The sequence below is a fragment of the Seriola aureovittata genome, chromosome 10 (assembly GCF_021018895.1).
Source record: "Seriola aureovittata isolate HTS-2021-v1 ecotype China chromosome 10, ASM2101889v1, whole genome shotgun sequence".
Taxonomy (NCBI): Eukaryota; Metazoa; Chordata; class Actinopteri; order Carangiformes; family Carangidae; genus Seriola; species Seriola aureovittata.
In genome coordinates this window covers 10,658,060-10,685,254 of record NC_079373.1, presented here as the reverse complement: position 1 = coordinate 10,685,254, position 27,195 = coordinate 10,658,060, and the positions used below count along the sequence as shown (strand labels likewise).

Below are 27,195 nucleotides of genomic sequence, written 5' to 3'. Positions count from 1 at the left end.
TATATATTTTCTACTGTCTAACGCTTTTAGCACATTCAACTCAGCAGTTAATTTACATTTGATCTTGTGCCCTTAAAACAATTCATCTGTAGCCCCAACTTATCTTTTCATGTTTGGTTTATATTAAAATTTGAAACATCATTATTATTTTTATTTTTTTACTTTTGATTTGAAGTTCTGTGGCTGTGTAAAATGTTCTTTATCATGTCACGTCTAATAGTTTCTTTTCCTGATATTCTCAGATCAATGGCACAGTGACAGAGAACCTCTCTTTGATAGACGCCAAGAAGCTGATAGAAAGGTCAAAGGGCAAGCTAAAAATGGTTGTTCAGAGGGACGAGAGGGCGACCCTGCTGAACATCCCTGACCTCGATGACAGCATTCCTTCAGCCAACGCCTCTGACAGAGATGGTGAGAGTGGTGTGAAGTGCTGGATTCAGTTGAAGTGGTGCACATCTTAAAAGCCTGACTTGTCAGTGTGTGTTTCAGACTGCCGTCAGTGAACAGTGGCTCTTGTTTGATCAGACATTTCAGATATCCATTCTCTGGCATCCGACCATTCCAATCGATCGCATGACAGACATCGTAGCAGCCGCTCCCGCTCTCCAGACAGACGATCTGAGCCCTCAGACCACTCCCGGCACTCGCCCCCACAAATCAGCAATGGCAGGTAAAGACCATCTGTCCACAGATTTAGATTCTTGCTTTTTAGCTGTCGTGAAAGACGTGGCAGGGGAATAGGTATGAAAATCAGAATCTCAAATCTTTTTTAAATAGATCAACTCAGTTTTGCTACTTTCTCTCTCCGGCTGAGTTAAGAAAGAAGTCTCAAGCCAAACACCACGGCAGTGCCCCCTTACCGCCAAGAATGTACCAGTATGATAAAACTAGATTATTACTTTTATTATGATCATTATATATTAATATTAGATTACCAGCAACACTTAAACAACTAAGGTTTTGATTGAGAGGGAATTGTTTTTCATATTACTGATGTACAGCTGAAGATATAAATTGATTAGTCAATCAACAGGAAAGAAATTGACATCTGTTTTGATAACACTCCAGCTTCTCAGATGTGAGGACTTGGTGCTTTTCTCTGTCTTGTTCAGTAGTAAACTCATTATTTTAAGTTTTCTTATTTACTTGTTTTTTTGACAGCACAGGAAGGTTTGGGAAATTGTGATGGGCAGATAATCATTAGTTAAAATAATTGATTGTTTCAGTCCAAGATCAATATTAAAAAAACTGCTACATAACTTGCCTGTGCTTCTGTCGGTCAAGGTTTGTTAAGACGGGCTCGGTTTTATTTTTTGTTTTGTTGATTTTCGATTTTTATTTTGTTTGGGTTAATAGCAGCCGTCAGCCCATTCAGCACTTCTTTGACTGTAACCTTGTTTGAAACTACCTCATTAATTCTTCATTTAAACTCAGTAGAGCACCACAGTTCACACTGCTTACTGACCCAAGAAAAATAAGTCAACTGTTAAACTGCAAAAGAGTCAGTCTTGGTCAAAGTTGGAACTGAGCGCCAGGTCATAACTCCGCTCTGCTTACTGTAAAAGTTAATTGCTCAACCTGTACTGCTGTGTCCTTTTTCATTTTGAAAAAAAGCATTTTTCATACATCAGTTTCTGACACTACAAAATTATATAATATGGCAACGGGGAAAGATTTATGAATATAGTCTCATCAACACTGACACTTAATTTGTCTGCCTTTTTTATTCTTCTTACACGTCAACAGCTGGAGAATACCGTAAGTCATCACTCATTACCCAGGGTGAATTGTTACTAATAATAGTGGTAGTAACTCCTGAATAGATTTAAAGTAGAATGATAATAGACAGTTAGATCTAGTTTTCAGTGTTAAAACTTTAACAACTATTGTAATCTCACAGCCATCGTTCCAATAGAGAAATGATGAATAAAAATCAGTGTTTTGTGTAGCAGCAAATGATTAGCTAATGAAATCTTACTGAAATGACCCCATATGGCATCACTTATTCAGTGACTCCTCTTGTTTTGACTTGAGATGACAGAGTCCAGTAAAACTGTCACTGGATGTCTGTCTCTCCTCAGTGTTTTGGTGGACAAACCGCATGTTTGGCACACGGACAATATGGCCCCAACAATGAAGGAACAGAAGACCATCACTAACAATCAGTGTCAACTGTCTCCTCATGTACATGTGGCTCAGCATTTGTACTTTCTCTGTTCATATCATGTCTGACTCAGTTTTGCTCCTTCTTTTCTGTTAAATGTCTGTATATGTGTACGTTGAGATGCCAAAGGCAAAAATGTTTTATAATAATTTCTTGATGACACATCTAGATCGAGTATTTTAAATAACAGGAAGGAAATGTTGGAACAGGATGTTAGTATTTATCTGAACCTGATCTGGACCTGTGATCTTTTCTCTCAGTTCAGGAAGTTGGCAGTTAAAAGTACGGCCTCCTCCAGGTTGGGTTGAAAAAGAAGTTTGTTCCTCTGCAGCCACTTCAAACAGGGTGTTTCATAGTTTCTTTGTTGACCAGCCTGTGAATAAGGCAGGATTTTGCCAGTAAAGCTGTGCCAGTGAGCAGACATGTGACCAGGAGGTCTGAGTCAGAGCCATAGAACCGTACCACTGGTCAGCCCGCTTTGCCTACTTCTGTTGCCTTCTGATTTCTCATTTGAAACCCGTTGGGAATGTCAGCGTTTATGAAAACACAGGGGCTTTCTGTCATCAGTTACAGTTATTATCTCAGGCATAATTGGACAGGATTGGTGTGTATCGGTTTACATGGCCTTAATGTTTTATAAAACTGACATCAAAGTCAAACCTTTGCTGGTCTAAAGCCAGAACCACACAGTGAAATTCACCTGGAGGACAGAATCCACTCTGACACCTTAGATAAGCTGCTCTAAAAATAGACCACAAAAGAGTGGAAAGACAAAGTGGTGACCTTCAAGACCAAGATGCAGCTTCAGACTTGAGCTGTTCTTTTCACCTGTTTTTCTTTTCTCAGCCAGTGTCCACTGCAGTCAGGAGAAAATCTTCATTTAGTCTAGATTAGGCCTTGGTGTTGTTGTGTGTTGTCAAGACTTTGTTGCCCTAAAGCTTTCCTGTTGCCCCCAAGATCTACGTCTCCAGAATACACTATTTATAATCTTATGTTGTCATTCTCCAAAGATAAACTGTAGAAAAACATCTATTTTTGTCTGCAGTCACCGAAGTCGTGATGACGAACGGCTCTCAAAGCCGGCGTCGACGCCAGCAAAGCTAGCAGAGGAGGTTCCTCTACCCAAACCGAAGGAGTCAGCCATTGGCAGAGAGGAGAAACAGCTCCCACCACTCCCAGGTCAGAGATCCAACCATCAGCCATTAAACCTGATCGTTGTGTGTACATGTAAGAGAAATCATTTGCAAATCATTCAGAATTTTAATCTGCCCCACATCCATACTTATGAGGTTCGTAAGCAAGTGAAACAGCATGTGTTTTTGTGCCTGTCATTTGCAGCCGAACATTAAATGGCTTCATGACAGTAAAATGAAATCCTGTTTGAACCAGTCATTTTTGCCCTTTTTAAAAGCACAATGACCAAAAACAGTTAGATCCAGACGCCTGCTGAGCCTGGCTCAGTTCGCCTGGAGCCAAGTGAAAATAAACCGTATGAGTTGATCGAGTCTGACGTTCCTCCCCAGCCTGCAGCACTCTGCTGCCTTTCTGTTTGACCTCCCTGCTCAGGACACTGTGTGCGCGTGTGTGTGTGCGTGTGTACGCGCGCATGCGCGTGTGTGTGTGTGTTGTTTTTAATAGTTGTGTTCTAACTAGTGAGCTTGTTCTCAGTTAAACATATGTATCTGCAGTAGTGTTAAGTTGTGACAGTGTCTGGGGGAGTAGACATCATCTGTCTGCATTAATAACATGAGTCTGTGTGTTTTTGTTTAGAGCCCAAGCCGGTGTATGCTCAACCTGGACAGCCAGATGTAGACCTGCCAGTCAGTCCTTCTGATGCCCCTGTGCCAAGTGCTGCTCATGATGATAGCATCCTACGGTAATATTGATGACATCATATGTATGAAGTATAAAAGGCTTATGAAAATCTACATAGCAGAAACTACTGTGTGAATTTTTGTGAGCGCCTAACTTCATTAGCTCTTGGCTCACTTCATTAAAAAGAGAAGGCCAGTGTGAGGAAAACAATTTAACCACAAGTTAGTGCAGCAACAGCACATCTTTGAAATGCAGTGGACGTTTTCTGTAGTGCTCCCATGCACATCCTCCCATCAACTCATATGAAGCATGCCGCAGGTCTAAGAATGCAATGCTGTTTAGAGGTGTGAATTACATGGCACATAGTGGTTTGCTGGCAAGGTGAATAAGCAGCTTTGAATATTATGGGATGCACAACTATCAACAACTGTTTTTGTGCCGTGCAAACAGTTAACTGTGGTTATTTTTGTCAGTAGCAAACATGTTGAAATGGATTCAAATGTTCTCTAAGATTAAATTTTTCTCCAGAACAATGTGCTTTTGTAAGATCCCAAAAGAGTGAAGTGTATCAAAAAAAGAGCAACCTGGCTGCCAAACAAGGGTCACTTAACTATTCATAAAGTGTAGTTTGTATTCGTAAAAAGGAAATTCCATCAAATGATGTCGTGTCAGCCTAACTCTCGTCTTCGTTCTCAGGCCGAGCATGAAGCTGGTGAAGTTCAAGAAAGGGGAGAGCGTGGGACTGCGTCTGGCTGGAGGGAATGACGTGGGCATCTTTGTAGCTGGAGTGCTGGAGGATAGCCCAGCTGCTAAGGAGGGCCTGGAGGAGGGCGACCAAATTCTCAGGGTGAGTTACTTTATTTTTAACACAGTAAGTGTATGAGCTGAGAGCTGAAATCAAGCCCTTGCATTTTAATTGAAAAGTTGGTGTAAAATGAGAAATTGCAAAAAGTTGCATGTTGAAAACTTGTTGTTAATCTGTGGTATGAAGGATCATTTTTTATTGTCTTTATTAACTGAATGGGTTACATTATAGTATCTGTAAACAGCCATATTTAATGGGGTATGCATCCTCGAGCTTCTCCCTTTTTTTATTCCTGGTTTTACACACTAGCTGCTCCAAAATTCCTGTGCCTCCTGGCTGGTCTCTTAGCAATGGCCCCGAGGGAGCACACACAAAAAAACAGTTTCCTCTCGCTGTGTTTGTCCCATTTCCTCACAGTCATATATCTCGCTGTTTGTACCTCCTCCTCTTTTTCTCCAAGTATAATGACGAATGGCTTTAGTTCTTGCAGTGCAGTAAAACCTGAAGTCACCCAGGCAATGCCGAGAACAGGAAGAGCTATGTAAACCTTTATCTAAATAGAGATATACTCTTTCTGTCAGACGCACTATGGACAATAAAGTCTTAACTTAAACTTAAAAGTCCAAAATAAGAGTGAATTTATTTGATGAAAAACATAAAACAATTGACCTCTGTTTTCCTAAACTCCAGGTAAATAATGTAGATTTTGCAAACATAATTCGAGAGGAGGCGGTGCTGTTCCTCCTGGACCTTCCTAAGGGTGAAGAGGTCACCATTCTGGCCCAGAAGAAGAAAGATGGTAAGTGAAGTGAGTAAGGAGAGGAGAAAAGAAATACCGTTCTATTGGTTTCCTCGGCCTGTGTTTTTGACTCACTTCTCTTTCCTGTTCAGTCTATCGACGGATTGTGGAGTCAGATGTCGGTGACTCCTTCTACATTCGGACGCACTTTGAGTACGAAAAGGAATCTCCATATGGGTTAAGCTTTAACAAGGGCGAGGTGTTCCGTGTGGTGGACACCCTCTACAACGGCAAGCTGGGCTCCTGGCTGGCTATTCGCATCGGCAAGAACCACCAAGAGGTGGAGAGGGGCATCATCCCCAACAAGAACAGGTGATTACATCCTAAAAGGCGTGTATCTGCTCTGCCTTGTCAGTTATCTTAAAAGAGTGACATGCTGGATAAATGTTTGTCACAACAGTAAACAGCGAGTCCAACCTTTTTGTATTACATTTGTTATGATTATCATTGCCATGTAATATCCTTAGGTATTGGCAGTGTTGAGGTGGGCTGTGCCAAGTTTATGACACCTCTATTAACTTACGTTACACTAAGAACTTGTCTTTCTGCCATTTGTCAACAGAGCGGAGCAGCTCTCCAGCGTGCAGTACACGCTACCCAAAACAGCAGGTGGCGACAGGGCCGACTTCTGGAGGTTCCGCGGACTTCGCAGCTCGAAGAGGAACCTGAGGAAGAGCCGAGAGGACCTCTCCTCCCAGCCGGTCCAGACAAAGTTCCCAGCTTATGAAAGAGTTGTACTGAGAGAGGGTAAGTAGTCTGATCGTGTCTGGCAGGCTGTACATTTTGTCAGTGTGAGACTATTTTTATTATAATTTTATTAATTTATTTGTCTTTGCAGCTGGTTTCCTGAGACCGGTTGTCATTTTTGGGCCCATTGCTGACGTTGCTCGAGAAAAACTCTCCAGAGAAGAGCCAGATCTTTTTGAGCTTGCAAGTATGTTTTATTTATTTTTTATTTTTTTACCACTTTCTTTTCAATGGACAATTACACAAGACAACAACAGACAGATAACACAAACAAAGGTTTACGGTTACATACTCACAGTTTGAGCTGTTTTGACAAGCGATAGATCCATTTACAATTGGTCGTGATGAACAGCTGCCATATTTTAAAGAATCTGTCATTAGACCCATGAATGGCAAACCTCATCTTCTCTCAGTTCAAGAACCTCGGAGTATCCCTGATCTACTGTTTAAATGTTTGCAAATATGTTTTTATGCATTATATTGCAAAGTTATTGAACCTGTACTCAGAAATGTTTCTTCATGAATCTCTTGAACCACGTTTTCCAGAGAGTGAACCGAGAGATGCAGGAACAGACCAGCGTAGTTCAGGAATCATTCGTCTTCACACCATCAAGCAGATCATTGACAGAGTGAGTTTGCCTCCTTTTTATCATATAATGTGCATCAGAGATTTTTGGATTATTTCACCACAGATATGTACTTATCATTCTTGTTCTTCCCCTTCTTTACCCTATGAAGGACAAACATGCTGTGCTGGACATCACTCCGAACGCTGTGGACAGGCTGAACTATGCTCAGTGGTACCCGATTGTAGTCTTCTTAAATCCCGATAATAAGCAGGGTGTGAAGAACATGAGGACCAGACTGTGTCCAGAGTCCAGGAAGAGCGCCAGGAAGCTCTATGAGCGAGCCATCAAACTGAGGAAGAATAATCACCACCTGTTCACCAGTGAGCGGCACAGTGTTAAAACACAGTTAATTAAAAATGTATATTGTCTCTTTTAGATGTTTTGTTTCTCGATGAAGTGATTGTAACTCAAAACATTCTCCCTTAGCCACCATCAACTTGAACAATATGAACGACGGCTGGTACGGAGCTCTGAAAGAAACAATCCAGCAACAGCAGAACCAGTTGGTGTGGGTGTCGGAGGGCAAGGTGAGAGAAACTGGCCAACTGCTTGTTCTGTTCCACTGCACTGAACAGCATTATACGAGTCCTGTTAGAGCCTTACTGAGCCATGAGGTGACAGTTTCTCTTCTCTGCGCAGGCGGATGGCACTACAGAGGATGACTTGGATATCCACGATGACCGTCTGTCCTACCTGTCGGCGCCGGGTAGCGAATACTCCATGTATAGCACAGACAGCCGCCACACTTCTGACTACGAGGACACAGACACAGAGGGCGGAGCGTACACAGACCAGGAGCTTGATGAGACTTTGAATGACGAGGTGGGTCTGCCCACGGAGCCCGCCATCACCCGCTCTTCAGAGCCTGTGCGAGAAGACCCACCTGTCATTCAGGACACCCCTGGTTACCCTGGGTACCAGCACCCTGTGCAGCCCGACCCAGCAAGTCGCATAGACCCAGCTGGGTTCAAGATGGCCGCTCCGCAACAGGTAAAGTTCATATCTAGCTTTGCAGGCAGTCCACTGCAGGCTCTGCCGGTCAGAAATGAATGTATGGCTAAAAGTATATGACCGCAGAGCAGAGGAATAGCTCCTTTGTTTTCAGTGTCGTGTCCTGATCTTTAAGATTAAATGTCCTTTGTTAAGTCATAAACATGTTTAGAAGCTACTGGTATATTATTTATTCTAACCACATTTTTGTAAGTGCATTCTCTGGCTGGTGTAAAACTGATTCAGTGTCAGGAAGAAGATCATGGTGTTGGGGTCAGCTGTGCTTTGTGTGCCCTTGGCAGGCTGTGTTATAAATGTCTCTTAACAATACTTCACAGCAAGATGAGGCTGCTCTGCCCATGCCCTCGTTGCCTCCGACGGTGGTAACGCCCCCTGCTGTTGAGCAGCCTGTACAGCTAGAGGGTATGCACCTAGAGGAGCCGCCTGCTGCAGCCGCAGCTCCTCAGGCTGACTCACTTAGCAGCCCCAGCCCTGCCCCTGAGCTTATTCAGCCCCTACCACCACCACACGAACCCCACCCGTCTGGACCGTCTGGTCCAGAACCAAAGGTACCCGCTGTTTCACCAGCCACTCGGACCGGGCCTGGGCCCCAGCCTGCTGTTTTAACTGCCTGTCTTCTCGCACATGCTTTCCACTCGCTCTCTGCATGAAATGCCCACACTGTGTGACTCACTGAGCCCACTGTGTGCCTCTGGCTCCCAGAGAAAATGTGCGACAGACTAGTCCACATGCACCACAGTGGGCTGGGAGACCAGAAGGACTGGTACATCTGAGTCTTTGACCAGGGTGAAGACATCCACAACCAGCCCTAACTGTTGCCTCTTACTTCCTTTGCATGGCTCCTAATGTTTTTTGGGTTCCTTTCAGCTTTGACTCTCTTCTGTAGATGAACGATAGTAGCACTTACAGTGGCATCGTAGTAGTAGATGTGTCGTCTGTTGTAGTGCCAGTAGTTTGACGTTGCATTAGATGCAAACTGAATGTTGGTTGCATGATGAAGGCTAACCTGCAGACAGTACTCTTGGTAATGATTTCCATCAAGCAATTCTCCCTATGGAAAAACAAACTTACATCAGCACACTGCATTATGTCTTCTGTAAAGTAGTCTGTCCTGAGTAGATGCCAACAAATCAACCTTCTTCCATAGGAAGTACTGTAACTAGATTTGCTGTCTACAGGCTACACATCATATGTTTGAAATGAGGCCTTTCAGAAATGCGCAAATTGCTTGTTAGTTCATTGTTTATGAAACATGTTAACGTGTTAAATCCAGTTGTGTTTATATGGATTATTATCATTCTTGAAAGGCATCTTGTCAAACAGGCATTCAGGTCTGATTTTGAATAATGGATTAAGGTTTGCTTGTGTAAATGCACTTTGACTTTGATGTTTGTTTGAATAATTGGTGGTGGGATTTTTCTAATAATCTGGTTAATGATATTCAGTTCCTCAAGATTTTGATTCATTTTTCAGTATTGAATTTAATTATTCTTAATCTGGTGTTGGGGAAGCATTTTTCTCTGACGGCTTTCTGTCCTTCAACATGGTGGTTTGTTAAAAGCTCAAATGATGATGTGATAGATGTATTCATTTAGTGCTGTTTCTTCACAGATGTACAAGAAAGATCTGTACAATATGGAGGACCCTGTGCGAATCAACCATGGCCTGAAGCCGTCTATGAGCTACAGTCACCAGCCGCCGTACCAGGACAAACAGCCATACCGCGAATATGACCACCCGCCTTACGGATACGATGGAGGCGGCTACGGAGAACCAAAGCCTCACAACACTGACTCTCACCTGCACTACGACAACCGTGTGCCTCATTACAACGAACAGTGGCCCCCCTATGACCAGCAGACCTCGTCCTCACAGCCCGCAGGGTACCAGACGGGCCACCAGCAACCCATGGGCTACAACCCCCGGTCCCCCTATGAGGATGGACCAGGGAGGGACTACAGCCCCCCTCAGCCACGCTATGATGAGGCCTCACCAGTGGGCTACGATGGCAGACCACGCCACAGTAAACCTGGGCCCATTCGTTATGATGAACCCCCGCCCCCGCCCCCTGCAGGCTACGATGCCCGCTCCCCTTATGAGACAGAACCTCTCGGCTTCCCCATTAATTCACCTCGATCACCAGAGCCTCCAAAGCAGTATTACGGTGACTCTGGTCTGAGGCCCACCTATATCCCTGGGCCTCCAAACCGGGGCTATAAACCAGGGATACATGACCCTATGATAAACTCTGAACCCACCATTCCCCCTCCAAAACCAGAGACCCTGCCCTCCCCAGGTGAGCCAGTGGTCACCCCAGGCTCCAAACCCCTCCCTCCCCCGCCCCGGGAAGACCTGGATGAGGACCCGGCCATGAAACCACAGTCAGTGCTCAACAGAGTCAAGATGTTTGAGAATAAAAGGTCTGTTTCGATGGACAGGGCTAAAGAGGGAGGAGAGTCGTCGGCACTCAGGGTACGTTCCTCACATAAGTGTACAGCTGTCGGCTCGATGGGTCAAACATTTAATTTAGGTGGTAGACAAAGCAACTTCAACACAGTTATAAACATTGCTAACAAGGAAAAGGACTGTAGTTAGAGTCACACATGAATCACTTAAACAACATAAGGACACTAAAAGAGGTAGATAAGAAAATAAAATTAAAACACAAACAACTTAAATCTTAACCAGAGAAAACTAGGACCGTATTCTAAATATATACGATGCCTGGTACAAAGTGTGACATTAGGCCAAACGTCAAGTCGGTCTTTGTTGGTTATTAAAGAAGTTTGACGATTACTATTTATGCAAGGTACACAAGGTGTCAAAGCAGCACAAGAGAACTAACAAAGCTCAGAGGAGTCCAAATGATCTTTTCCCAAACCGCAGATACATCAGCCAGAAACTGCAGGACTTGAAAATGCAAGCTTGTTTCTGTATTTGTCAGCCATAGTACTCAATGTCTTTGTGCATGCAGTCCATTTATGTGAACGAAAATCTGGACCAGATGCAAGAAGCGCTAAAGAGACACTCTCTCCTTGCTTTTCAGTCTGCAGATGTTCCTAAACCTGTGAGTGCACCTGGCCCAGTCCTCAAAGCCAATTCCCTCAGCAACCTGGAGCAGGAGAAGTCCACCTATAGGTATGTAGTCCTCATTAAAGCACCCCCGGCTGCGGAGAAGGTGGGTGAAGGACAAGTCTTAAGATCCCTGCAATGGCGTCGTAGAATTCATTTATTGTTGTTTGAGCGCCATCTAGTGGAGTAAAGTCACTGTGCAACGAGCAAGACTTAAGTGTGCTGTGCAGAGACGGCAAAGGCCTGCAAACGCCAAGTGTGCACTGATAGATGGAACCTCTGTGTTCCCTGTTGTGAGAAGGTCAGCACCAGACTCATTGCTGTCCTGAGCTCCTCGCCCCGTTTTGGGGTATCCAGATTGTTTTCAAACATACTTGATAATTTCAGGGCTTGATAACCATCGGGATATATTAGATGGCTTCTGTCAAAACATTGTTCAGCGGACTGTAAGTCAATCTACTCTCTGTCCCCACAGTTAAAATATCTTTTTTTTTTTTTTTTTTTTGGCTCTCTCTCTGCAGGGCTCCTGAGCCACAGAAGCCCCATACTAAACCTCTGGATGATGTAGTGCGTTCCAACCACTATGACCCAGATGAGGACGAGGAGTACTACAGGAAGCAGTTGTCCTACTTTGATCGCCGTAGCTTCGACAGCAAAGCCATGGGCCAGCCTGCTCCTGGCATCAACCGCTTCCATGATCTGCCCAAACCAGCTCAGCTGTCCTACCCGTACAACAGGTATAAAAACGTACCTCATGCCGGCAGAGTGGGCCGAGGTGCAGAATTCCTGAGCTGTTTTCTCAGAGCAGCTACAGAATCATGATTGTTTTTATCAACTGTATTGTTTCTGTCTTGCTACTGCAGAGTCGAGTCTGTGGAGAAGGTGAGTCCAGTGGAGAAAAGATACGAGCCCCTGCCCCAGATCAGCCCCTCCTCTCAGTATGGGCCCCCCGCCTCTGCGATCCCACCCAACACACTGCCCAAGCTCAGCCCCAATGACGGTAAGCTCTCTAACGTTTCCTGCCTCATGTACTTGTCAAGTGTAAATGAACATTCAAGACTTACAAGAAAGTGTCACTTCTACTGTTTCAGGCTGCAAAAAAATAGTATTATTTATTACAGATTAATTTGCCAAATAGTTTTTTCAGTAATGGATTATTTATAAAATGTCAGAAAATGTGGGGGGGGTGTTCATCACAGCCCAAGGTGACGTCTTTAAAGTGCTTATGTCCAAGCATCAGAACAAACCCAGTGATGCTCAGTTTACTATCACAAAATATAAATGAATGCTGCACATTTGTACGTTTAAGAAGCTGCAACTGAGAAATGTTTGAAATTTTTACTTGAAAAATTACAGGCTGTATTTACGTGATTGTATCCTCCTCACATTTCCAGCTAACTCCATACCTGAACCGTTGAGCTCACCCAATCCTAAACCTGAGCTGGCAGCTCTCAGGCCGGCCAGCAGAGACGAACCCACCCCAGGGGGTTATCTGCCCCCGAGGGGCCTCCCTGACAAATCCCCAGTCAACGGCACTGATGCTGCACCCCCAAAGACGCTTGGCGCTCCTGCTCCAACTAGCTATAACCGCTATGTCCCCAAGCCTTACACCAGCTCAGCTCGGCCCTTTGAGCGCAAGTTTGAGAGCCCCAAGTTCAACCACAACCTGCTGCCCAATGACACACAGGTGAAGACAGACCTGCTCAGTAAGCCCAGTGTGGTGAGCAGCGGCAGCAGCGGGAAGCCTCAGCTGTCACCACAGCCCCTGGATCATGACAGCGGCCTGGACACCTTCACACGCACTATGGACAACAGGCCCAAATACCAGCACAATAACATCAACACCATCCCCAAGGCCATCCCTGTAAGGTAAGACGCTCAGAAATGTTCACGTCGAGCAGCAGCAGTTCGTTCTCTGAGGGTAATTACTGAGCTGCTGACAGACACAAACATACTTGTTTGTACTTAGGGGAGTTTCTCTCACGTCCTCTGCTGCACATTATTCTCTGTCTACTCTGTTTTGACTGATGATGCCAACTTCTGTCCCTCAGCCCCAGCGCGCTGGAGGATGACGACGAGGATGAAGGGCACACAGTGGTGGCCACCGCCCGGGGGATCTTCAACTGTAACGGAGGGGTCCTGAGCTCCATCGAGACAGGCGTCAGCATCATCATCCCCCAGGGTGCCATTCCCGAGAGCGTGGAGCAGGAGATTTACTTCAAGGTGTGCCGGGACAACAGCATCCTGCCCCCCCTCGACAAAGAGAAAGGTCAGTGCTGCACTGCTACACAGAGTGTCTGCATATTCTGAATATGTCAAGGAACAAGTTGACACTACATCTGAGGAGCAAAACGCAATCTGTAAAACTTAAGGTGCTGATGTACTTCGGATACAAAGAAACCAACTTTTTGTTTTAGTGAAAAAGTGGCATTTAACTGCTTATATGTATTTTTAAATTGAATGGCTACACCAGGATAAAGTTTTAGCAGCACCTCTATCAGATAATTATAGATTTGATGCCACTCACTGGTTCTGCTGCACAATGAAACACAAAGCAAAGAGCACTACATAAACTTCTTACACTATATATGTCTTTATGATAAAGGGTGTAAAGAGGTAAATAAACAGTTGATTCACATCCATGTTAGCATATTTTAAATGAACATTTAACGCCAAAGGAGTGTACATACTTAATTAACCTGGCAAGTCAGTTTGTAGTTTACTCTCATTCACTATGAAGGCCTGGCAGCAGACTGCATTTAGCCTCTTGACTGGGTAATAGATGATCCTGTCTGCTGGTTATTTCCTGCACGTTTAATTTAATGTAATTGAAATGTTGTTGTGTGTCTGTGCAGGAGAAACGCTGCTAAGTCCGCTGGTGATGTGTGGCCCTCACGGACTCAAGTTCCTGAAGCCGGTGGAGCTGCGCTTACCTCACTGTGCGTCCATGACCCCTGATGGTTGGTCTTTTGCTCTAAAATCCTCCGACTCCTCGTCGGGTACGCTGTCCTCTCTCTGTCCTTTTGGGGTCTGTGGGCTTTGGTGGTTAGAGAGGAGCGTTTCTTTGTGTCTGAGTCATTTTAATCAACTCACCCGTTTTTCATACCTGCTCACTTCTTTATCCTGCATGCGCTGCTTGGACTTTGACTTTGTTTTGTATTGTGCTACCTAACAGTTATGATCAAAAAAACATTGTCACTTTCAAATTCAACTGTCACTCAGACTATCACTCGAATGCTTGACTGATTTGATTTTAGTCCACCAACAGAAAATTAATTGACACAATTTTGACGAAGGATTAGTTGTTTTATGTCATTTGTCAAACATTACTTTGTTCCGGCTCCTCAGGATTTTTCTTATGTAAGATTAAACTGAATATCTTGTGCTAGTCATCTATTTTTCATCATTTTCTGACATTTTACAGACGGTACAACAATTCATTCTCAGTTAATTGAGAAATTGTTAGTTATCTTTTATTTTTAACTCTTTATTGTCCCAATCCTTTAACTTCCAGTCCAGTTTTTTGACCAGTAAACTGTTGTAAAAGACAGAGGGTTTATTTTCTGTCTGTTTTGAGCTCAGTTTTTAGAAAGGATTTTCATTATTAATGGATCAGCAAAGCTCAGCCATTACCTGTTTGTATGTCGTCTGAACTGTGACTGTGATTTTAATTCATTAAGTCAAGATGTAAGATAATCAGGTAACATTTATACAAAACACCTGCTTAACTAATGCATGACATATGATTGAATTCATGAAGTGAGGCTGAATGTATCATGAATTCCTGTTGATGATGGAGCCACTATGAGTGCGATTAGTTAACACTTGAATCATGAATGAATCATAAGTTAATGAATGTTCACTCCATACATTGTGCCACCACAAGAGCTGGAATCCAGTTACATAGAAAAGGTTCTTTCAGACAGCACTGCCCATTCAGTACCTATTCATATTTACTTTTGATGACGGCCAGGTAATTTAGCTGTTCTCTACTATAACACTGTCAGTCTCACAACAGACTAATTGAAAAAAAAAAAAAAGGATCAAAATCGATGCTGCCGGACCAGAGATATCCTGACGCCTACATTACCCATGACCCACAACTCGACCACTGACAGTTCAGTTGGAGATTATTTTGCACATGTAGTAGAACTCCCCAAGACCTGTAAACAGACTTTGATGTGAAACATTAACATATCTATCGTTCTTCTCTGATTTGTCAACCAGCATCTCCTCCTCAGTGTTTCTGCTTTAACGCGTCCTCCTCTTCTGCACTACACTCCACTTCTCTCAACAATAAATACCATGAGAGCGTCGGCTCCTGCAGCAACATGTTGACATTTACATCTGATATCCTGCAACAGTAACTGGATTCAGGCTCATTTGGTGGCAAATAAATAAATGTATGAAATAACCGCTCCTTCACTAACATTCATTAAATTAATGATCCATTAAGCATTAACTAATCTCATAAACTCATGGTGAGCAACAGGAATTCATGGCACATCCTGGATTCATTTCTACATGAAAATATGAAACTCATAAAGTGGTACATGTTGTTATTCAGGAACAGAGAAATCTGTTTCATTTTTAAGCTTCTTCTTCTTCGTTTCTTTTCCGCATTTTAAGATTACGGGAGTTTCTCCAGCAGCTGACATCATGTCTCTATTTCCTGCAGGTGATCCCAAAACCTGGCAGAACAAATCTCTCCCTGGAGACCCAAACTACCTGGTGGGTGCAAACTGTGTATCTGTGCTCATTGACCACTTCTGAAGAGGGCAACAGCTGGTCTGTTACTGAATGTGATAAACTGGGGACCTCAGTTGCCCCTGCCGTGCTCCCTGCACCGTGGCGGGGTGCACAATGCTCGATGAAGTATGAACTTGATACTCTCACGTTGTTTACTGTGCCCAAAATTTGAAGAAAAAAAAAGAAAAAAAAAAAGAAACAAACACACACAAGGAGAGTCGGAGGAGTCCAGCATCTCCAAGGCTGTACTCTTGTTCTTTTCTTTCATTTTTTTTTTTTGGTGCTTTCAAGGCTTGCAAAAAATAAAGATTAAAAGAAGTTATTTAACAAAGGAACTGAAGTTGGAATGCATGACCGGTGCACAGACTGAATAATCTCATTTTGACTTTTTTAGCTAATTTTGTAAAAAGGTCAGAGCAATGCGAGACAAAGGAGAATTTTGGAAACTCGTTTAATAGTGCAATGGGATTTTTGCGTACTGTAAGAAAAAAAAAAAAAAACGCTCACAAACAACAAAGTTGGTATATGCAAAACTTTTGTTTGTGAGTTCTGTGGTCATGCGTTTCACTCATGAAGGATCTCTGAGGACTTGAGAAATGCTGAACCTGACTCATGAAGGAAAACGTAGGCATCATAAAGATTAAAAAATAATATGAAGAATGAAGGATAAGTATTAGTATCAGACACCCGTTTGTTCTGACGGGGCTCTCTCTGTTTAAAACTGATGTTTTGTAGCAATGTTTTACCGTAGATAAATATACTGACTTGATTTTACAAACTCCTGCTGTCTAGAGATCTATGCATGTGCTATGACTCAGGTCCAGAAGCCTGCTACTACTAAGTTCAACACATGAAAATCCCATCGTACACTGCAAGCAGTGATGCCTTATCTGCATATTAACTTTTCAGTGAAACTTTAAAACATCGGATCCTTCAGTTATAGCGATCACTACAGAAAGAAAAAGTTGTCTCTGCATTTTCTCATAACCAGTGAACTTGGATTTAGCACACGAGAATAATTGAGGCTGATGAAAAGGTATGCTTTCTTTTACTGCTATGCATATGAAGTCTGAGGAAATACAAAAAGCTAGAAGATGTTTAAATTGTGGCTGTACATACTGCTAGCATATGGCCTTGGTTCTCTGTAAATGAACTTTTGTACATCTTTGTTATTTTGTATAAAAGAGAAAACGTTTGTTAAAAAAGACAAAGCGGTTACATTGGTTATGTTTGTATTCTGGTTATACCCCTGAGCCTTGGAACTGACATAAGCAGTAATAAGTCCGACTTTTCTACCAATATATACACACACACACAACTTAAGGCATTTTTAACAGTCAGAAAACTTTTTATTCTTATTTACAAAATAGAGAAGTGCTTGGTTTAAATGATTTTAAAAGATGTACTTGAGGGGGTCTGCTGTGAAGAGTGGTCCCTTCCTTTATTTGTGATACTGGATGCTGTATTGTGTGCCCTGAAATGTATTTTTGTACTAATAGACAATTTATTATGGCACATCAGTACTATTTTCTTTTGATATGATAACACTGCTTCAACCCAACACTAGTTTATTCTCCTGTGTGGCTGACATTCTTTTATTTATTTTGATTTGTCTTCGGTTCAACTTTTGTTTTCTTTGCGACACATTTCTAAGTATACCACTGTATTAATAAATAAATTCATTTTTAAAGTAACTGCCCCTTGGATTCGAGTGTTGCTCCAAACTTCCAGATGTTTTACACATCGACACACCCAGACGGCTCGAGGGATTCCTGTGGGTTCAGAAGTTGGAGGTTGTATTAACAGTATGGAGTGCTAGATTTAAGTTTTCTACCATTTACAGCTGCTTCATAAACACATTCAACATGTAAATGTAGTGAAGTGAGCAGTGAGGTGGATTATTCTGCAGATACAAAACGACAATCTTCAGTTAAAGATCCTCATGTTTTCTGTAAAAATGAATTTCCTGCTGTTTTTCTTAATCTGACCATTTCTGGTTCACTGACAATGAATCAGAAATTAGTTCCTCTTTTGAAGATGTCCGTTCTGGGTTTCGACACAAAATGTTGAATTACTTAATTGAAAATTAAATCTGTTCCTTCTCCCTCGTTGACAAAAATCTAAAATCTATGAATATTCAAATCGTATTCAACCCTTAACTGCTGCACGAGTCCGCTCTGTATGTGCATGCTGGACCATGACTGGCTCCCAAAATATTTGTGACATCACAAAATCACGTTTGTATGTGAATGTCTTAAAACGCATCCGAGTGATGTAACAAAAGGCAAAAGACACTTTTAAGTGCAGGACGATTTAAAGAAAAAGGTTAAAGTTCATTGACAACATTAAAAATGTTACTTTACTTTCTGAACTTTCTGAAACCGGAACAATTCATTGATTTCGACATGTTTGTCATGTGACCAAGCTTGTGACAAAGTCTGAGTATTGTTTCATCTCAAAGGTTGTGCAGGTCAGTCACCCCACCAGTCACAAAGCTGCTCTGTCCATAAAAGTGATTACAGAGCACATCGGCAGCTTGTAGATAAACAACAGAGCAGAGTAACCTAAAGACCCGGACAATTCCTCTCCTGCGTTGCATGATTACGCTGTGGGTTAACAGTATGAGCCATTAGCACACACACAATCTGACAAAGCAAAGATTGACTGTGTGTAACATCAGTGCAAAGGTCCACTGATAAACCCACAACAGATTGTACAATATGTGACATAAGTGTAATAGTTAACCTGAATTATTCTTTACTGTATCTTCAGTCTGATGCAAAAAAGCTCTAGATGTTCTAGTAAGAAAAAAAAAAGGTTGATCGCAAACGAAGAGAGGAAACGATCATCAGAGTTTAATCATTAAAAGTACACCAGTGGCAGTGAGACATACCTGTGTATCACATTATGGAAAACATTTACAAAACTGTAGAGAAGAACAGTAGCTATGTTAATTTAAAAAAAAAAAACGATGCGACATTTCAATGTCAGTCTGCCCCTGAGATTAGTTGACCATGTTAAAAACAAACAAAAAAAGGTCCATGAGTGAGCTGTTAAGACTTTGTCTTCTGGCTCAGCGATGACTCATCCTAAGTTTCTGTGTTAGAGTTTGATTTCCCTATTAGCTATTGCTCTGTAGATTGTGTCAGTCAGGGGAACGTAAGTCTTTTTCTCAGGATCCAGGAAGTATAAAAGGTCTTTGATGTGAGCTGGGTTGAATCCCTCCTCCACCAACTTCACCTTCTTCATCTTGAATGTCCCCGTCATCTCCAGGCAGGGCTACGAAACACAGTTTGTGAAGGAGACGATTCAGTGCAGCGTAAGTTTTAAAAACGGCAACATACAGAGGAACAACACACCAGGGATGCACGACCTGTACCGACATTATTAAGCAGATTCAATATGAGCCAGACGTCACACATCCACATCAAATAGCTTCGTCATCAACGTCCTTTATAGATTCAGCGTTTTCACTACATTCACTCACTCATTTGCAGTCAACGTGGGCATATAGTGTACTATAGTATAGTTAGTCTACCAAAACGAAAGGCACATACTAACCCAGTAATCGCCCACAATTTCCTATATTATTATATATATATATAATATATATATATATATTATATTATTCCTACAGTATTTTATTTACTACAGAAAAATACTTTTTACTTTTATCTTTGATTGATGATCAGCTCTAGTGTCTTTTTTGGAGAATTTAGGAGCCTGTCCAATCTGAATGTTGGAGGATGGACAGTATGAGGAGGTGTTAAACAGAAACTGTAAAAGTGAGCGGGACATACCCAAAGGAGATTATGACCTTGGGTAATCAGCTAGTTTCATTTTAGAACTGAACTGAGCACAGAGGTTTCATTACATACAAATGAGGTACAATCAAAGCCGCAGTAGATGAAGGAGAAACTTTTGGGAACAAGGGCAGCAACAATGATCAGTTTCATGCTCCATATGACAAGTGCCGAAAGCTTGCAGGTGAAAGGTGAAGTGGCAAGGCAAATCCATTTTTTTTGTTACCTGAATCCTGATGAATCGAGGTCTTGCGTAAGCTGGGAGGTAGTTGACGACCTGCTTGAATGCGTCTGAACAGTCAAAATCTTCTCCTTCTTTCAAAGTGACAGCTGCCATGCCGATCCGCCCCTCGTGACCTTATCAGAGAAAATATTAGAATGCATTGTTACCCTACTAATTATTTGTCTCCATTTTCCCTTTCTAAAACTGATGTGAAACATTTCTACAAGACTATTTATGATGGTGTCGTCACCTTCAACTTTAACACCATAGACGTTTGCCTCCAAAATGCAATGAGCCATCGTGAGAATATCTGCAACCTCCGACGTGGCGACGTTCTCTCCTTTCCATCTGTAGCAGAAGCACAGACACAGTTTTTCAATATAAATACTGTAATATAAATATAAATAAACATGCAAGCCGTCCAAGGATGGAAAATTTGACTGTCACTATAATATCTTAATTGTAGCAGTCTATTATACTGTGAAAACAATAACAAGATGAAATCGCCACTTTATATTTTACACAGCATCAAGTCTCAGCAGGTTAAACTCATTTTGATAAAGCTGGACTCGCTGTTGTAGCTAATCATTCTCATTTACATATTTTTCTTTTTTTGTAAAGAATAAAATATGCTGCATTCACGTGGTGTCGGAATAATCGGAAAAATTAGTTTCTGACTGGGAAAATTCACGTGAAAGCCCTAACAAGTCGTATATGTGACGTCTTATATGCAGAAAAATGGCGGACGAAAGTAAATGTGTAGTTCATGGTGAGAAACTTTTGCGTAATTGTACAAATCCGCGACTTCCTGTCATCCTTTAACAGAACAAAAAACAACAAACCTGACAGATCATCACAAAAGTCACAACTTACCTGAAAGTGTCACCAACTCGGTCCTGGAAGTACACAAAGTTCTCATGGTCCAACCGAAGCAAGTCGCCCGTGTTGAAGTACAGGTCGCCTTTTTTCAAAACATCACGAAGCCTCTTCTTCTCGGTCTGTTGCTGGTTACCAGCGTACCCAACAAAGGGAGACCTCTGAGTTATCCTTCCCACCAAAAGTCCCGTCTCCCCTGACAAAAACATACATGAAAAATGTCCATCACAGTTTCCCATAGACCCGTGGTGACGTCTTCAAATCACTTGGTTTGAATAATCAACAAAGATTTATCAAGTAAAACAGAAGAAAGCAGCACATTGCTACATTTTAGGAGCTGGAGCCAGTTAGTGCTCAGTGTTTTTGCTTAATGAGACCAATCAACATGTTGTCACTTTTATTTCAGTAGACTAATTGACCAACAGTTTCAGTACTAAAGATGGAAACTTAGATACTAGTAGGAAAGAGAGAGAAATAAGAAAACAGGTGTGTAATATTAATTCACCTCTGGCTGCTTCGATGCACAGACCCTGAGAGTTTCTGACAGGTTCCTCCTTCTCAATGTCAAACTTGATCAAAGTGTAGGGGAAGAAAAACTACAAAGAAGAAAGAAAGGTTTAGCTCTGCTGGTTTGACTGGAGTCTGCAGACATGCTAGCATCTCCGTGAGGCTGTATTTAGGCACAGCTGTACTTTGGGCTAAATGCTAAAGCTATAATATTCACACATAAACATGATAACATGCTGACTAATAGGTCTAATGTTTACCATGTGCACTTTCTTAGTTTAGCGTGTTAGCATGCTAACATTTGCTAATTAAGTTAGCACTCAAAGTATAGATGATGATGATTGATGATTAGTTTTGCGGGTATTTGGTCATAAATCAAGTATTGGACAGATCAACACTCTGACTTAATGGTGCTCGATAAAATGTCTGAGATCACCAGTGTCATTACAGTTCATCCTGAGGGGGGCATGAATCTCTGTACCAGATGTCATGGTAATCTGCTGGTGGCGCTATAGAGGAAAAGTCAGAGGATTTGGGGATTCAACCTCTTGGGACCTTGAATGTCTGTACAAAATGCTTTGTCAATCCAGCCAACATTTTTTGAAACATTTGAGTGTGGCGGACAGACAGACAGACCATCCCTGGAGCCACACCGCTGCCATGACTAAAAACACCAGATGTTCCTCTACCTACCCTGTGGACAAAATTGGCTCGGCCCACTGCACCGATCTTGGACGTGTAGTTTATGAAGCCGATGTTTCCCTCTGTGGCAGCGTACAACTCTCTGACTTTAATGTCACCGAAGCGATCCAGAAACTCCGACCAAACGTCTGTCCGAACTCCGTTGCCGATGGCGATCCTCACTTTGTGGTTCTTCTCATTGTCTTTCTGCAAACAGTGACATCAGAGATCAGTGCAGAAATATCCACCATTAGAACAAGACTTGAGTAATTTAACCACAATGTTGGTGTGGATTCCTTTTACCTTGGGCGTGTTGCAGAGGTAGCGCATTGTTTCACCAATGTACTGCATCACTGTCACATTATATTTCCTGCAGTCGTCCCAGAACTGAGAGGCAGAGAACTTCTTCCTCAGAATAATGGTTATACCTGCAATTGGCATGATATTAACACAGCCTTCATCTTACTGCAAACATAATCACCTCCTTAAGTGCCCACACCAGGTGTGTGAATGATTTTATTGGACCAGGACTGAGAGGATCATTACCTCTCTCGATGGCTCCAGACATCCCGATGAGGAAGCCAGCGCTGTGGTACAGAGGCAGATTGATGTAGAAGACGTCGTCTGCTGTGACTCCACACAACGCCTGGATGAAGGAGGCGGCCCACACCCTCTCATGGGTGACAACAGCTGCTTTGGGCAAACCTTCCAAGGTCAAAGAATAATAAGTCATCTCAGGTTCTTTGAGTACAACAGATACAGTTAGTGTCAGGAAGGAGGAGCTTTTACAAGACAAACACCCACAGATAATCATCAACCCACTCCCCTGTGACTGTAATAGGCGTGTTTTCTTTAAAGCTGCACTAATATAATATAATATTTGTATATCAACAATAGATGAAATTATCTCTCATCTTTCAAGCTCATTGTTTTGGTTTTACAGCCGCAACTTTACTGTTTTAATTCAGTCTAACCACTCTCATGTAGCAACTTTCCCAGACACAGCAGGCAGCTGTTTTCAGCGACCAAAAGAAAACGCTGTATAAACTCAGTGTGTGCTACCTGCTCAGCACCAAACAGTCAAAGTTAGCGACTAGCTGGTGAATGTAATGGAGCATTTTAGCAGCTTAACAGCAAGATATTTCGGTCACGGGTTGGTACAGGTGACCAGAAACAAGACTCCAGATAAACATTAATAGTGGTCCGTGTCTGCTGGATGTCTAAATAAGTTAACGCGTCCAAATCCAGCAGAAGGTGATAATATGTTAATCTTGACAGCTTGTTGTGATACAGCTCAGTTGACCAGATCAATCAATTAACTCAGTATAAACATTAACTTTAGTTTGTGTTGTGTTCAATTCTGGCTCAGGGACATTTGTTGCATGTTTGCTCCTCACTGCTTTTCCTGTCTGATACTCAGAAGAAGCAAATGCAAAAAAAACAAACAAAGAACCAAACATATCTTTAAAGACAAGATACTCTGAAGAAGATCTGCAGGGACTGAAATGTTAGATTGATGTGCTGGTTCAATAAATGCCTTAAATGCAAAAACAGTGTGTGGGAGGATATTGAGTTCCTCTCTAACATGCCTGCATAAGAAATACTGAATGTGTGAAAACGTCAAACAATTAAAGGGGCAAATTAAAATATCTGAAAGTCTGACTAACTCAAGTATCTGCACCCTCCACAGAACTGAATGTCTTATAAAGGTTCCCTGTGGAGTTTCTGGCCTCTAGTCGGGCTTTGGAGCAGTTTTTCTATGAATGGGTTCCCGTTTCCCAAGGCAGAGAAGAAGACTGCTGACCAGTAAACACTTTTTTGTCGTCGTATTTTCAGAGAAGTTTTCCTCGTGTACCTGTGGTGCCTGACGTGTAGATATACAGAGCAGTGCTCCTGATGTTGACGTTGGCCCTGAGGTCCCGGGACAGGGGCTGATCTGAGGCCTGGGCGATCTGGTCAGACAAAGAATTGATGCCCTTGACGCTGCAGCTGTCTGACAGGAGGTACACACTGATACCCTGCTCTCTTAGCGTCGGTAAAACCTCTTCCACGGCGTCCTGCAGCTCTGTAAATAACAGAAAAACATTCAGCTCCATACAGTGTGTCTGTTGCACAATGCTGCACATGTAGCACATGTAGCACATGTAGCACATGTAAGGCCTGCATCATGTTACCTCAGATCCCACTGGGATATGAGCACATGGTGCAGGCACTTCAGCTCAAATGTATGCATTTCTCAATGGTGAAAGTCCAGTGCTATAACAGGAACACAGAGAAACTAACTGAGTGCAATATTTACTTAAAATAAAGTCTATCCTCAGGACTGAATGTAGAGCGCACCGACTGAAAACATGTGGGGCAAAAAGTGATTCAAACTTTTGTTCCTGACAACAGTTTGCTGTGGAAAGTGTATGATACAGTACTGCCGTCATGTGACTCTACTTTAAAACTGCTCTGAAATCACTGCAGTGAGCATTCATTTCAGTTTTTATCTTGTGCATCTGGCCAAACTTCTCACCTGTAGTGCAGATAAAACCGATCATGAACAGCCACTGAGCAGTGAAATAAGCACAGTAAGAGTCATTACCTCCATAAACCCATAACTACCAGCAATAAGAGTGATAACTAATCTGAAAATTAAAATGCAAAACTCAAGCTCAAGTAATGCTAAGTAACTATTTTAATTATGTGTGAGTACTTTAATCTGCAGCAACCAAGTCTGGATTACCAACCGGGCTAATGCTGCACTCTCCCATAAATCTAGGGTAACTGACTAACTGTCAGTTAGTTTGGTAACATGCGCCTCTAAAGCAGAGTAAAAAAATATAATATATAATGAAACCACCATGTGCAGTCTGCTGTGTGGGCAACTTAAGGTGACTGGGTCCAGAGAAGATGCTGCAGCACGTCATTCATCTCGTTTTTAGCTTATCAAATATTTTGATTGTAAATGACATGTCTGGACAATCAATATCTGCAACTGAATATAAACTGTATTTCAGTTCATCTGAATAAACTTAATATAAAAAAAGAAAACTTGGCTCCTATATGACAAATATATGACAATCATCAGTGTATGAGCAGCGTTTTACTGTCATAGCTAGTTTGAAGTACTTTATACAGTTTGGTAGCTTTAATAGTCCAGTGGTCTCCAACCTTGGGGTCGGCTCCCTCCAAAGGGTCACAAGATAAATCTGAGGGGTCATGAGATGATTAAGAAGAAGAGACAAACTTCTGCTGCACACATTTCTTTTCTTTTTAAAAAAAAATATATTCTTTAATCTTAGTTTTTTTTGTGAGCTATTAGAGAGTTTTCCTCTTTGTGGCTTGAACAGTTATTTTAAAGGGACCTTGAATCTGAAGGGGGAGGAACGGCTCATACCAAAGATTTTTCAGACATGTGAACAGTGAAGAGGGGCCCCAAAAAGACACTGGTTTTTGTAAGTGGTTACAGACACAGAAGGTTTTGGAACAACACCTAGTTGTATTTTATAAGATAATTATATGTTTATGTAAAAAAAAAAAAAAAAATCTGTGAAATGCACTGAAGTAGCAAATATAGTAAAGCATAGTAACTGCTGGTGTCAACGTGCTTTCCACCACTGGAAGTTGCACAAACTGGACGGAAAGCACCAGCAGGTCATGCTCGTACTTTGAACTCTGCACTGATGTGGTGGTGGGTGGTGTGTGTGTGTGTGTGTGTGTGTGTGTGTGTGTGTGTGTGTGGGGGGGGGGGGGGGGGGGGCACAGGGTCCTTCTCTGCGCCCCTGACAGACTGATTAACATCTTACTGTCTTACCTGGACAGATGATGATCACTTTGGCCCCGCAGCAGGAGAAACAGTGCAGCAGAGACTTGGATCTAATGTTAAAGTTTAGCAGAGCGACCGGACAGCCCAGCTTGGCCAAACCGAGCCAGGTCCAAACGAAATTGGGCTCGTTGGCCAGAAACAAGGCGACCGAGTCCCCCTCCTTGAGCCGGGCTTCAGCCTGCAGAGCTCTGGCCACCTTGTTGCTCTGTTTATCCACTTCGCTATATGAATATTCACGACCTTCAAAGTGCAGAAAGATCTTAGCGGGATGCCTCTGCGCTGCATCCAAGAAGCAGTCCAAGATGCTGTAGAAGGGTTTGATTTTCTTGTATTTTAAAAGCCTGACGCCAAGTTTGATGCTCCTACGGATGTACGCGCAGTCCTCGCCAAAGTACGGGAAAAATGTTTTGAGGAATGAAAAGGACAGAATAGCCAGTCCGGCTAACACGGTGAACCAGATGTACATCTTGCAGAGCGCACTACGCTGGACGCATCTGTCAGAGAAAGACGGAGGAGGTGGGGAGCAGCGGCAGCTCACTGAAATTTGTGACAAAGTTCACCCTGTGCTTGTCCGGGGCGGCGCTCGGCTCCGGCCCGCAGCTGACCCCTCCTTCATTCCGGATTGTTTACTAGTTGCCAGATCTGGTGTTTCCACGTCCACTCTGGACTGATTTCACTCTCGTTCATCTTCATGTTTATCTCACTGTCCTGCGCTATCGTCCACCTCTTCTTCTCTTAAAATGCTTCCTCTGCGCAGCATCTTCGGCAGAGAGAAAAGAGATTCAATAAAAGATGCAGAGAGAAGCTCTGCATTTCAAACTGATTTGCTCCTGCGACACCACCAGGCTGTGACGGATAACTGCGGCTCATTTCCTCCCTGATTCTTTTTTAAAAAAGGATTTACGTGTCAGCGGGAGCAAGAAGACTGAAATACATTTATAGCAAGAGTCACAAAGCAGCACGGGAACTGGCAACTCTCATTAGAAATCCGCAATCTGAGCCAGTGTTGGGCGTGTACTCCGTAAACCGAACTGTATTTGTCTACTGATTTATGGGGAGGAGCGTGCACACACACACACACACACACACACACACACACACACACACACACACACACACACACACAGAGAGAGAGAGAGAGAGAGAGAGAGAGAGAGGTCAGAAATAACACAAACATCCTACACTGCTGTCTCCCTGCAGACACTTTTAGTGAAGCTAATAATCAGTTTTTGTGAGACTGCCAGGGATGTTATTGATCCAACTGTGCAGTAAATGCAGTAATTAAGCCTCCTGTTAAATGGTAAGGGTCTCTTGTTGTGTGGAGCAGGGTAGCAGACAATGATCATTTTCATTATTAATAAATCACCGTATTCCCAGTAAATCAATTAAATCTTAAATCTAAACAATGGGGGTCATTTAAACGAACTGCTATATCCAACAGACAGTGTAAACTCCAATAACATTACACATGATTAATTAATAATGAAAACTGTATTATGGTTG

The 27,195-nt window shown here is 42.5% G+C and overlaps 2 protein-coding genes across 11 annotated transcripts in view; one reads left to right on the top strand and one right to left on the bottom strand.

The window, feature by feature from the left end:
- Positions 1-17,485, top strand: part of tjp1b (tight junction protein 1b) — a 54,909-nt gene extending 37,424 nt beyond the window's left edge. For 5 of the 10 annotated variants that reach the window (XM_056386986.1, XM_056386985.1, XM_056386991.1 and 2 more), the window contains 23 exons: positions 243-411; positions 526-670; positions 1,747-1,758; positions 3,210-3,343; positions 3,935-4,040; positions 4,676-4,826; positions 5,475-5,583; positions 5,676-5,895; positions 6,146-6,330; positions 6,422-6,517; positions 6,877-6,959; positions 7,069-7,279; positions 7,386-7,486; positions 7,599-7,949; positions 8,288-8,518; positions 9,582-10,442; positions 11,017-11,108; positions 11,564-11,779; positions 11,906-12,042; positions 12,437-12,911; positions 13,094-13,311; positions 13,898-14,041; positions 15,721-17,485. In XM_056386986.1, coding sequence (XP_056242961.1) covers positions 243-411; positions 526-670; positions 1,747-1,758; positions 3,210-3,343; positions 3,935-4,040; positions 4,676-4,826; positions 5,475-5,583; positions 5,676-5,895; positions 6,146-6,330; positions 6,422-6,517; positions 6,877-6,959; positions 7,069-7,279; positions 7,386-7,486; positions 7,599-7,949; positions 8,288-8,518; positions 9,582-10,442; positions 11,017-11,108; positions 11,564-11,779; positions 11,906-12,042; positions 12,437-12,911; positions 13,094-13,311; positions 13,898-14,041; positions 15,721-15,815 — 4,542 coding nt within the window. In that variant the 3' untranslated portion in view covers positions 15,816-17,485. The remainder of the gene's footprint in view (positions 1-242; positions 412-525; positions 671-1,746; positions 1,759-3,209; positions 3,344-3,934; positions 4,041-4,675; positions 4,827-5,474; positions 5,584-5,675; positions 5,896-6,145; positions 6,331-6,421; positions 6,518-6,876; positions 6,960-7,068; positions 7,280-7,385; positions 7,487-7,598; positions 7,950-8,287; positions 8,519-9,581; positions 10,443-11,016; positions 11,109-11,563; positions 11,780-11,905; positions 12,043-12,436; positions 12,912-13,093; positions 13,312-13,897; positions 14,042-15,720) is intronic. The other 5 variants (XM_056386988.1, XM_056386987.1, XM_056386994.1 and 2 more) reach the window with 4 other exon arrangements.
- A 1,137-nt stretch (positions 17,486-18,622) lies between these two features.
- On the bottom strand, positions 18,623-26,543 carry zgc:101540 (hsFATP2a_ACSVL_like domain-containing protein). Its single transcript, XM_056386999.1, has 10 exons — positions 25,681-26,543; positions 23,737-23,946; positions 22,428-22,586; positions 22,185-22,309; positions 21,894-22,088; positions 21,199-21,289; positions 20,691-20,889; positions 20,068-20,165; positions 19,821-19,951; positions 18,623-19,070 (listed from the first exon to the last, which is right to left on the bottom strand). Exons 1-10 carry the CDS (start codon positions 26,156-26,158, stop codon positions 18,894-18,896), a joined length of 1,863 nt encoding a protein of 620 aa, XP_056242974.1. The 5' UTR covers positions 26,159-26,543; the 3' UTR covers positions 18,623-18,893.
- Between the last annotated feature and the right edge of the window lie 652 nt (positions 26,544-27,195).

Bases quoted from the DNA above. Each gene is read 5' to 3' on its own strand.
- zgc:101540 (XM_056386999.1), bottom strand. From the start codon at position 26,158: ATGTACATCTGGTTCACCGTGTTAGCCGGACTGGCTATTCTGTCCTTT. The intron at 20,890-21,198 runs GTGAATTAATAT...TGTTTTTGTCAG, and splicing joins GTGCATCGAAGCAGCCAGAG to GGGAGACGGGACTTTTGGTG. The intron at 19,952-20,067 runs GTGACGACACCA...TTCTCTGATAAG, and splicing joins CTATGGTGTTAAAGTTGAAG to GTCACGAGGGGCGGATCGGC.